Raw genomic sequence first — 12,444 nt, forward strand, 5'->3', positions numbered from 1 at the left:
GATTGAATCATTGAGGATATTTATAGTCCTTAGAGGGAGTGCGAACATTCCATTGTGCCCAAAAATTCATCAAATCTTTACTGAAAAATATAGGTTCTGTTGCAATTATCGCTTTTGAAATGCAAAAACTGTCACCGATGTGTATCCCATCCTGAACATCACACACACACTACAGTCTGTGTCAGTGTAAATACTTTTTGTCTATGAATTTGAAGAGTGGTTACCACCAGCTTTAAGTAGTTCCAGAAGACCAGCCAGAGACAGCTTTTTTCACACCAAGGGGACATAACCAGTATTTTACAATGCTGTTTGGACTAAAAAACATACTTGCTACTTTTCAGAGACTTAAATGGAGTGCTTCACAGATTGAAACCTAATAAATGCATGGTTTATCTTGATGACATAATTCTATTTGCAAAGGATACAGAACAATACGTGAAATGAAATGATTGGAAGATATCTTTAAATGACTATGGACAGTACACTTAACACTCAGTGCCAATAAATGCTATTATGCTTCAAACAGAAGTAAACTGTTTGGGACCTCATAATTAGCCAGGAAGGAGTAAAGATTGATCCACGCTTAATATCAACAGTTCATGATTTGTACCACCACAGATGGCAATACACAATTTGCTTTAGGCTTCTGTAATTATTATAGGAAATACATAATTGTTTTTGCACAAATTGGTGAGCCCTTGAATTGCCTTTTAAGAAAAGGAGTAAAATATGAGCGGTCAGTAGTGTGTCAAGCCACATTCAAGAAACTGAAGCATGCTTTAGCATCCAGTCCTGTGTTGGTAACTCCAACCTTAGAGTTCATCCTATCCTGCAACACAAGCAGGATCACAATTGGTTGTGTTTTGAGCCGAATCATGGGTGATAAGGAACATTCAGTGGCTTATGCACTGAGACGGTTAAGTAGAGGGGAATGCAATTATTCACCAAAAGTACAAAAGATGTTAACTGTTATTTATTGTGTTACATCCTTTTGCTGTTGTTTTTTAAGGCTGTGACTTTTGCTTCGCTTAAGCGGCTGTTGGGATCGATAGATCCATCTAGTAAATTAATATGGCGGGCACTTAAATTAAATGAGTTTAATTATGAGGTAGTGCATAAACCTGAGAAAGCACATACTAATGCAGACATGCCAAGTAGAAAAATTGAGAGCTCTACAAGCACTAGGCAAAAGCTGTCAGAAAGACAGAAAGTGCAGACAACGGACTTGTTGTGCTTCTAGGTCAAAGCCACAGTTGGTATCACATCATGTTTTGCTGTACAGAAATTTGAAGTATGGACCACTCATGGTGGTTTGTGCAATATTTAGAAGTGAAGTGTTGCAACAGGCTCATGATCACTTCTTGGTTGGTCATGGAGGATGTAGAATGACAGATAGACACATAGCACAAAAGTTTCGGTGGAGAAACAGAAAGGAAAATGTTGACCAAGACATGAAAGACTGTGTGACGTGTGCAGATTTGAGTGACTGATGTGTGCCATTGTAAAGATTATCAGAAGTGACAAAACTTTTTGAAATGTTTGGTTGAGATATTCTTGGGCCTTTTCATTGGACAGCAGCTGGTAACAAGTATATTCTAATGATAATGGTTCATTTTTCCTGGTTCATAGCAATGATAGCAATTCTGGACCAGTGAGTAAGCACAGTCATGAATGCTAACATTTGATGTTCCTCATACTATAACAACAAATCAGGGTACAAATTTTATGTCAGACATTTTTGAAGCAGTTGTGTTGGCTGCTTGTGTCCGGAAACTTTGCACTAGTCCTTTCTGCTCACAAGCCAACGGTCATACTGGATGGATTCACCATACAATTTCGAAGATGTTAAGCCATTATAATAACTGGGCTATATATGTACAATATTTGTCTTAGTATATAATTAAAAAATACACAGATTACAGGTCTTTCACTATGCAATGTCGTATATGGTGGAAATGTTCCACTTCCTTTCGAGGTTCTGAAATTAATGAAGAGTCAATGAAAAAGTTCGTGGTACTGATAAGAAAAGTATGGTGGAAGGTTAAACGAACAAATACAAAAGCACTTGAACTCCAAGAAAAGAAGGGTTAGTGTATGGGATACTTGCTGCAATATCGAGTAGGTTTGTGAGTCTAGGTAACTAACCCATACACACCAACACAAAAAACTAACAACTCTTTAACTACGTATCAGGATCCATATCAGGTGAAAGATGTGACATTGCCAGTGAAGGTGAAGGTATAGTTTGCAATGAAGACATCAGTTATTCATGCAAGCTTAGTTAGAAATATCACTAGAGTGGTAGACATTTTGCTGCATATTCCAACAACAGAGGTGGTACAGAATAAAAACTCTAGGAAGACGAAGAAGCCAGTAGTTAGAATTTTTTCGCAATTCACATAGCATACCCTACACATTAAAAACAAGTGTTTAGTTTCCTTTTGTTAATTATGTACTTTTTTTCCCACTCAACCATTAGGGTTTTTTTGTTTTGTTTTGGGGATTTAGTTCTGGGTGGCTAAATGAGTTTGTATTGCATAGTATTCAGTAGTACACACATCAAAAAAAATTTTGCGTCACCTTGGTTCCAAGAGTTCCGGATCCTGTACCAAAAATTGGAATAAAGATCAACATAAACATCATTTCCACTCTTTTTATTACTCATGAAAACCACACATTGCATGTTGTACCATCATACAGCGAGGCCTTAAGAGGTGGTGGTACAGATTGCTGTACACACCGGTACCTCTTATACCCAGTAGCACATCCTCTTGCATTGATACATGCCTGTATTCATTGTGGCATACTATCCACAAGTTCATCAATGCAATGTTGGTCCAGATTGTCCCACTCCTCAATGGCGGTTCAGCGTAGATTGATTCCTCAGAGTGGTTGGCGGGTCACGTCGTCCATAAACAGCCCTTTTCAATGCTGTTCGGACATGGAGGAGATACAGAGAGACAGGAACTGTCCATGCCATGCTTCGCTCAGACTGCCCAAGGGCTACTACTGCAGTGGATGACCACTACTTATGGATTATGGCTTGGAGGAACCCTGACAGCTTAAGATCTTCGAAATTGTACAGTGAATCCATCCAGTATGAGCATTGGCTTGTGAGCAGAAAGGACTAATGTGAAGTTTCCAGACACAAGCAGCCGACACAACTGCTTCAAAAATGTCTAACATAAAATTTGTACCCTGATTTGTTGTTATAGTATGAGGAACACCAACAACATTTTCAAAATTCAGGCATGTTCTTTAGGGTCCATGTCTGAAGATAATGGCTAGCCACTCTAGTCGAGCGATGTCATTATCTTGAAGGAAGTCATTCACAAGATGTGCACAATGGGTCATGAATGGTCATCCATGAAGACGAATGTCTCGCCAATATGCTGCCGATATGGTTGCACTATCGGGCGGAGGATGGCATTCACATATCGTACAGCCATTACAGCGCCTTCCATGACCAACAGTAGCATACGTCAGCCCCACATAATGCCACCCCAAACCAGAAGGGGACCTCCACCTTACTACACTCGCTGGACAATGTGCCTAAGTTGTTCAGCCTGACTGAGTTACCTCCAAACATGTCTCTGACGATTGTCTGGTTGTATCCATATGCAACACTCATCAGTGATGAGAACGTGATGCCAGTACTGAGCGGTCCATTCGGCATGTTATTGGGCCCATTTATACCGCACTGCATGATGTAGTGGTTGGAAAGGTGCACCTCGCCATGGACGTCGGGAGTGAAGTTGGGCATCATGCAGCCTATTGTGGACAGTTTGATTTGTAACACGACGTCCTGTGGCTACACGAAAAGCATTATTCAACATTATGGCGTTGCTGTCAGGGTTCCTCCGAGCCATAATCCATAGGTAGTGGTCATCCACTGCAGTAGTAGCCCTTGGGTGGTCTGAGTGAGGCATGTCTTCGACAGTTCCTTTCTCTCTGTATCTCCTCCATGTCCAAACAACATCACTTTGGTTCACTCCGAGACGCCTGGACACTTCCCTTGTTGAGAACCCTTCCTGGCACAAAGTAATAATGCGGACACAATCGAACTGCGGTATTGACCGTCCAGGCATGGTTGAACTAGAGAAACACTGGCTGTGTATCTCCTTCTTGGTGGAACAACTGGAACTGATCGGCTGTCGGACCCCCTCCACCTAATAGGCACTGCTAATGCATGGATGTTTACATCTTTGGGTGGGTTTAGTGACATCTCTGAAAAAATCAAAGGGACTTTCTCTGTAATACAATATCCACAGTCAACGTCTATCTTCAGGAGTTGTGGAAACCAGGGTGATGCAAAACTTTTTTTGATTTGTGTATTTTGTTGTGCATTGAAGCTTTTCCGGAAGGAAAATGATGAGAAATTCCTTTCTCTCAGGAAGCATGCCAATATGGGCAGCCAGAAAGAATACTGTAATTTTGCTGCTGCCTCGTACATAAGCGAATTATGGCATCAGCCTCTTGAATCTAACCAGTCATCGGTGGACACTTGATGTAACGCTGAATGTTTGGAAGATCAGAAATGAGGTGCATGGGTTAGAAGTTACCTTTGGGGGATTGCAGGAAGAAGCAGGAAAAGAGGGAATTCCAGTAGAATAGAGGGAAATACGTGGATTGCAACACTCTTACAAGAACACTCAATAGAACATTTGAAGCAGGTAATCAACCTGCTGCCAAAGACATTGATTCAGAGAAGAGAGGATGGATAAACACAGGTGTGAAATTTTGAAGACATTGTTTGGAAAAGCAGATGATGAAGATCTCAAAATATAAATAACATTCAAGGTCAGGTACAAGCAGTAGCAGAGTTTATGAGGTGTAAGACGGAATGGCATACCAGCCAGATGATGAAAATGCAACATGCTGTACTAAATAACACAAAAGTGGTATGGTAACTGGCAATGGACTTGATGCAGTACACTAAAAGCAATAAGTAGATTATAAATGAAGATCTTAAAAGGGTCCAGAAACAACTACATGAAATACTGTATTTTATAGACTATAAGATGCTGTGGACTGTAAGATGCACCTTAATTTTTAAGCATTTTTAATGATATTTTTACCATTTTTATTATTAGATTGCAAAGCCAGTTTATAAAACTGAACTGACCTTAAAATCCCTGAAAAATGAAATCTTGTAGTTGGCCATTTTGCATTCAGTCCTGTATTTGCTCATTCAGTCTTCCTGACTTTTTTCAGTTCATCATTACTAGCCTGCCAATCGTGAATGGTTTTTTCTGTTGGTGGAATGCTGAAAAGCTATTCAGCTTCTCTGTTTCCACGTTGTTATAAATTTGCTATTACTTTCCATTTACAGCGTGCATCATATGAATACCTTTTATTTATTTATTTATTTTTTCACTAGAAAAATAGCTACTAACAAGAGTATTGTACTGTTACCGAAACACAAATCTCTTTCATTTCAAGTTCACCAGCACTGTTGAGTGCAGTGACGCATCGTAGTCTGGGTTTGTGATGGTGGAGCAGGAGGCAAGCAGTGTTAGCAAACTTATGAATACTCACAACTTACATTCATGACATCAATCCACTGTTGCTACCAGTTAAATCTGGTGTTGTCAGATAGAGATAGGTTTCCCACAACATCGAATGTATGGTCATTTTTAAGACTGGCATGAATTTTAAATCAAACGCTGGACTTTTTATATTAATTTCAAATATAAGACATACCTGAATTTTGGAGGCAATTTTTCAAAGAAAAAAGTGCGTCTTATAGTCCGTAAAACACAGTAGATGGGCAAATAGCTGTAGCCAGACTGTTATGGATTTTGACAGATAGTGTCAGTGACATGAGCCTGGAGGCAGTAACATTGCAGGAATCTATTTTTTCATGCCATACTTGGGCAGCTAAGTGCTACACTGTTGCCACTTCAGCAGTTCGTAGCAGGAATATGAAAAGCGCAAAAGGATTTTATAACTGAGTTGCGGCATATAGTGTAACCAACTCAGGACAACTTAGCATTATTTTTCCACATGTCAGTAGTTGTGAGAACAGATGGAGCGCAACTACATGTGTCAATACTTTTCTTGTAGTAGGTTTAAACAGCCAATATCAGTGTTTTATTATACATGCTTATTCTGTGAAATGGAACACAGTAGGAAAATGGCCACGAGTACACATTAGTGATAATTTCAGAAAACAGGGAAACATATGTGCTTATGATGAGGAAGAAGTTATGGGATTCCCAGTTGGAGAGTAATACGCTGTGTCCAACCAGAGTGGTCCGAACTGACATGCATACCTGTAAGTAACAATTGTTCCTGGTGAAATATGAAGAAACAGAGTTTTGGAGGGAAGTATTAACACCTTATCTGCATTTCCAAAGAATGGCCGCACAGTGGATATATTTGTTATGTACTCCAGAAATCATAAAAAAGAATTGTTGCAAAAAAGGAAAGCACCGGGTATGTCCAAAATGGAGGTAAAAAATAGTGGAATCTTAAGAACTGGAACAGTTTGTGATACACCTGGAACAACTTTTTGCTTACCAGCAAGTGTTACAAATACAACAGACTTGAAACACCCATTGCTGTTTTGGCCAGAGAAGTCATTAGAGACACTGCCAAAACTTACTATTTTTAAATGATACCCTGAACCCAGATATCGTTGCTCAGCAGCTAATAGCATTGCAGAAGAGACAGATTTCCACAGAACAGATGTTACAACACATCCAACAGTACTGTGAGAGGCAGCATAATTAGGTTAGGAACATAAGTACTATAGGGGTTCTAGTTGTCATTTGTGTAATTTACACTTTCTACTAGGAAAAACTATAGAACACCCAGAATTATCTGTGCATGGATTACCCATTGCTTGGTTTGACAATGTGGCAGAAAATACTACAGAGTAGTTAGAGTGAATCATAAATCTAATCATCAGGAAGTAGGAGTAAGGAAGTGATTATGAAATAGTGCTGTATTTCAAGAGCATTAAGATTTGTGAGATTTACTTTGATTTTTGTAACAGGGATATTCCATGAAGGACAGATTAATAAGACATACAGAATAGTAGAAAGGTGTGAAAATTTGGGACGTATCTGATAAAGGATTGGGGAATGTTGCTCAGTAGAATAGTAAGTAAGTGCAGAAGTAAAACTTTATTGGAAACCAACTGAGATGATGTTAAGTGAGGCACATCTGCCAGCTACACAGCAGTTTTGTAACCAAATACTAACATGAGGGGAACAAAGTACAAACAAGCTGGCAGCTTCTTTTATCAGACTATGAAACTGTGTGTGAGAGAAGCCAAGAACAGTTGAGTCAGCACTTTTACAACAGTGCAGGGCAGACAGAATGCTCTACTGTAATGAGGCTAAATGTATTAACTTCATCTTGCGGTGTCACAAGAATGCCTGTTGGGATGCAAACATAAAGGAACGCTCTGAAACCCTGAAGTTAAAGCAGTCAAGAGTGCTGACAGGCTCAGAAGTGAGAACACATTCAGTCACTAGTGGATGGGGGGAATCATGTCATGGCCAGTTGTAAAACCTCCACACCCTCCACCTCCCCCTCCTATTCATTCTCAGAGTGAGACTGTTCCAGCTGCATCACGGATACCAATGGCAGACCAGCTCTATTAAGTTGCAGGATGCTCTGGTGAATTAAATAATTGACTACAAGATCTGCTGTCAATTTGGAGCCCACGGCTTTAAGTCCATCCAACTGTGGATGGGACTTATGATCTGCAAGGCACAGTACTGCCAGTCATAATGGTGATGGACTGAGGATGGAAGCGGGGTGATCTTCTGCAGATGACAAATTGATCTGTCCATCTGCAAGCTGTTCAGCTTGGGTGCTGGGTGTCTGTGTTGTGACTACTGGTGCATTACAAATACTACCTTACCAGGTATATGCTGGGATCACCACTCAGGCTGACTTTCATATTGCTGCTGAGTCTTCTGTCTTCACGCCATGTCAATAACCAACTACAGGGATAAGCAGTAGTCTGGGATCAAGTGTAAGCACAGCTTCATGCATCGAGAGTGCTGAGGCTCTGACAGGCATTCACAGTCATGCTAGGCTGTGAAGATGAGTGACACTGCACCCTCTTACTAGCCACAGCAATGACTACAGACACTGTCAGGACCTGTGCTCAGCAAGTTCCTCACACTTTCAAGCAACATAGTTGCTGCTAAGAAGACAGTGTGATTGTAAAATGTTTGCCAATTAAGGATTGTTAATTGAATGATGTTTCATTAGCATTCCATGCTCCACAGAATCATTCATCTCTGCTCTTTGTTACCTCCTGATAACAACACGACCATGGCTCAGGTCGTAACACTCTGCTAGCTCCGTGCCTCACACACAGCTCAACGACTGCCCCAGGACCTCAGTTTCACTCATACTGCAACCTACCTGGAGCCAGAATGAATCACCATTCCCAGTGCTGCATTTATCTCCTGTGCAGTTATTCTCTCTTCCTCCCACATTCCTGTCCCAACTGTCAACAGTCCTGCACCAACTTTCCCTCCCGCTACCTCCCTATTCTTCCCTAACCCATTATAAACAGCATAACCCGTCACTCCTGTTGAGCTGCTGTGCCAGAATGATATAAGCAGGGGGCACAATGTAGCTGTGTGTGTGTGTGTGTGTGTGTGTGTGTGTGTGTGTGTGTTCTCTATAGCTAGGGAAAAAAAGGCATCCAAAAGTTAGCAAAGTTCTCAGTTTGGTTTACATGCCTCTCAATTACTCAGCATTTACAGTATTCAGTGAGCTCTTACCTTTACTCCTTCAGTTATTTACATTCCACCAAGACTTTCCATTAAAAGATTTAAGATACGTAAGAATTTTCAAACTTTACTAAAACTGTTTTGAACTGTTATCTTTCCTTTCAGGCAAAATATGGCACTGCTGGACCTGTTGTCATTAGCAAAGGAAGCCCAGTTAAAGGAGCAAAGACAGGCATGGGAAGACAGAATTCTGGTCCTAGCACATCAGCGGCTCCTGTACCTGTTCCCCCACCAAGGAGTGTGCAATCAGGTTGAGTATCATATAAAACAAATCACTTGTTTCAAAATGGCTACTCATTTGGAGGGAACACAAATGATATAAGTATAACTCTAGCTATTGATTGGTTGAAGCAAGTTAGTCACAGTCTGCGAATAAAAGCATCTACACATTAACTGAGAGGGATGTTACAGATGCAATGATAAAGCCAGTACCTAGGAAAATTTGGAAACATTTACACTGTGAAGGGGAAAATATAAAGTTCTTGTTCTGGCATAGAAAGAATGTTGATATCAGTTATCATAGAGTTGTACTGTAATGTAATTCAGGTGTAAAACTGATATATGGAGCAGCTTTTATTTGTGCAGCTTTTTAAAGGAATAGTGTTGTTCATTTTGTGTTCAAATAGACGCAAATGAATAATATCATGTTGAAAAACTGTCATTTGTGGTTTATTGCCAACTAGAATTCATGCAAAGTTGATGGAGACTCATAAGGTATCCTGTATATTTTCAGTAGTTAAAAATGGATGATTGAGTTCAAGTTTAGTGTTACTTGTCCCAAAGATGATCCATATGAATAACCCTAGAGTTGCAACCACTTTTGAAAATATTGATTAAGTACAAGGGGCGTATGAAAAGTCCGTGCAAAGTCCGAGAGACGGCTCCACTGGCGCGTATCGATGTCATGTGTAGTTTGTAGCATCTTTGGAAAGAACGCACACCAATTTCAGCCATATTGGTCTATTTCTTTGTTTTTGGCTTTTGTGTGAATCAAGGAAGTAGAGTGATTGTCAAAAAATGAACAAAAAAGAATTTCATGTGATAATTACACTTTATTTTATGAAAGGCAAAACGCCTCAGGAGACTAAAGAGAAGCTTGATAAACATTACGGTAGCTCTGCACCTTCAATTATAACAATTTATAAGTGGTTTCAAAATTTTCGGAGTGACCATATGGGCACAAGTGATGCTGAACGTTCTGGACGCCCTGTGGAGGTTACGACTCCAAAAATCATTGATAAAATCCATGATGTGGTGATGGATGACAGAAGAGTTAAAGTGCGTGAGATTGCTAGTGCTGTGGGCATCTCAAATGAACGGGTACATAATATTTTACATAAACATTTCGACATGAGAAAGCTATCCACAAGATGGGTTCCACGATTGCTCACGCTTGACCAAAAACGGAATCGTGTGAAGTGTTGCAAGGATGGTTTTCAGCTGTGCAGGAAGAATCCAGAGGGCTTTAAGCATTATTTCTGCACTGTGGATGAAACATGGATACATTACTATACTCCTGAGACCAAAGAACAATCTTAATAATGGGTTACCAAGGGAGAATCTGCACCAAAAAAGGTGAAGGCCATTCCTTCGGCCGGAATGGTTATGGCAACTGTCTTTTTGGGATTTGCAGGGGATAATCCTCATCTACTATTTGGAAAAGGTAAAACTATTACAAGCGCATGCTGTTCATCGTTACTGGACCATTTGAAAACCGAGCTGCAAGAAAAACGCCAACGATTGGACCGCAATAAGTCCTTTTCCACCACGACAATGCACCAGCACACACCTCAGCAGTTGTCGTAGCAAAATTAATGGAAATAGGATTACAACTCGTTTCACATTCCCCCCATTCCCTAGACTTGGCTCCCTTGGACTCCTATTTGTTCCCCAGTTTGAAGAAATGGCTGGTGGGATAAAGACGAGGAGGTGATTGCAGCAACTAATAGCTATTTTGCAGGCTTGGACAATTCCTATTATTCGGAAGGGAACAACAAATTAGAACAGCAATGGACGAAGTTTATAAGTCTAAAAGGAGACTAAATCAAAAAATGAATAGGTTTATCCCAAAGACGTAAGTAGTTCTTATTTTTGCATGGACTTTTTAAACGCCCCTCGTATACCGTATGGCATTGCTGGTAGGGTGAATGCCATAGATATATCAGGAGAAAGAGTATCAGACATTTTATGTAAAGAATTATCTGCAAGTTGTGTGTAATACGGGTGCTGTATCTGTTGAAGTCTGACAAAAAAAAGAAGTGAAAACAACATTTCTCAGAAATGTTGCAACTATTTTATAAAGAATCCAAACGATCTCCTGTGCTAGTATGTAGAACAAAGTGGGAATTACGAGGTGCGACAATAAAACAATGAGACTGATGTGAAAGAAAATGTTGCTTACCGTTTTAGTCAAGTTTAGTGTTGTCTCCTTCAAAGTAGTTCCCTTCTGATTGTACACACTTTTTCCAGTGCTTCTGCCATTGGTGGTAACATTTCTGGAACTCATCTTCGGTAATATCCTCCAAGACCCTTGTCACAGCTTTTTGGACATCTTGTGTTGTTTGAAAATGGTGTCCCTTGACCACCGTTTTGACTCTTGGAAATAGAAAAAAGTTGCACAGAGCAATATCTGGTGAATAAAGTGGCTGTAGTAGTACTGAAATTTGTTTTGAGGTTAAAAATTGCTGTACTGGCAGAGCAGTATGTGATGGCGCATTATCGTTATTTTTGCACAATTCTTTCTCATACCAAGATCTCCAGCTATTATTAGACAAACTGTTTCTCGATTGATGTTCAGTTCTTCTGCAATCATTTTCACAGATTATCTTTGATCAGATTGTACGAGATCACACACCCTGGCCAAATTGACATCGTCCGTGAGGTCGATGGTCTTCCACTGTGGTCTTCATCTTCAACATTCATTCGGCCTTCACTAAACATTTTATGCCAACGAAAAACTTGAGCTCTTGACATAACCTCCTCTCCAAAAGCCTTCTGAAGCTTACCTTAAGCTGTCGTCGCAGTTCCACCCAGTTTAACACAAAAAGAAATGGCATACGGTTGCGCAATATTATGCAGTTCCATTTCTGTAACGAGAGACACAAACACGTGTTAACTTATTACAGCACAACTCATGTCTGAGGAGTTGCATCGATGTGCCGCTTGGACTAGAAGCAGCTTATAGACCAAGGTCAAAGGTATTGTGCCTACGCAAGCCTGCAGGGTTGCCACATCTTGCAATGAAAATCAGTCTCATTACTTTATTGTGCACCTCGTATATCAAAATGTTAGAAGTAGTCACAGTCAAGCTACGATAGCCCATTACAAACAGTACTGTAAGATGCTTAAAAATGTTACTAGGAAGACAAAAAGTATGTGGTATGCAAATAGAATAGCTAATTCACAGGATAAAATTAAAACCATATTGTCAGTTGTGAAGGAAGTGTCTGGTCAGCAGCACAAAGCCGACAATATAAAGTCAGTTCATTGTAAAAATATTTTTGTTACTGTTAAATCAGATATATGAACAGTATTTAACAATCGTTTTCTGAGCATTTCTGGTGAATAAAATAAAAATTTAGTTTCTACTGGGAATCATATAACTCTCTTGGGAAAATGCCTTTCCGAGGTTGATGTCTGAAATACTCATCTGTGATACAGACAAGGGGGAGATTTAGTCAAT

The 12,444-nt window shown here is 40.0% G+C and overlaps 1 protein-coding gene across 1 annotated transcript in view; it reads left to right on the forward strand.

Moving 5' to 3' along the window:
- LOC126457896 (transcription elongation factor B polypeptide 3) overlaps positions 1–12,444 on the forward strand; it is a 163,852-nt gene that overhangs the window by 132,292 nt on the left and 19,116 nt on the right. Inside the window, exon 8 of the mRNA XM_050094568.1 lies at positions 8,868–9,012. Within this exon, the coding sequence (XP_049950525.1) occupies positions 8,868–9,012 (145 nt within the window). The remainder of the gene's footprint in view (positions 1–8,867; positions 9,013–12,444) is intronic.

The sequence above is a fragment of the Schistocerca serialis genome, chromosome 2 (assembly GCF_023864345.2).
Source record: "Schistocerca serialis cubense isolate TAMUIC-IGC-003099 chromosome 2, iqSchSeri2.2, whole genome shotgun sequence".
Taxonomy (NCBI): Eukaryota; Metazoa; Arthropoda; class Insecta; order Orthoptera; family Acrididae; genus Schistocerca; species Schistocerca serialis.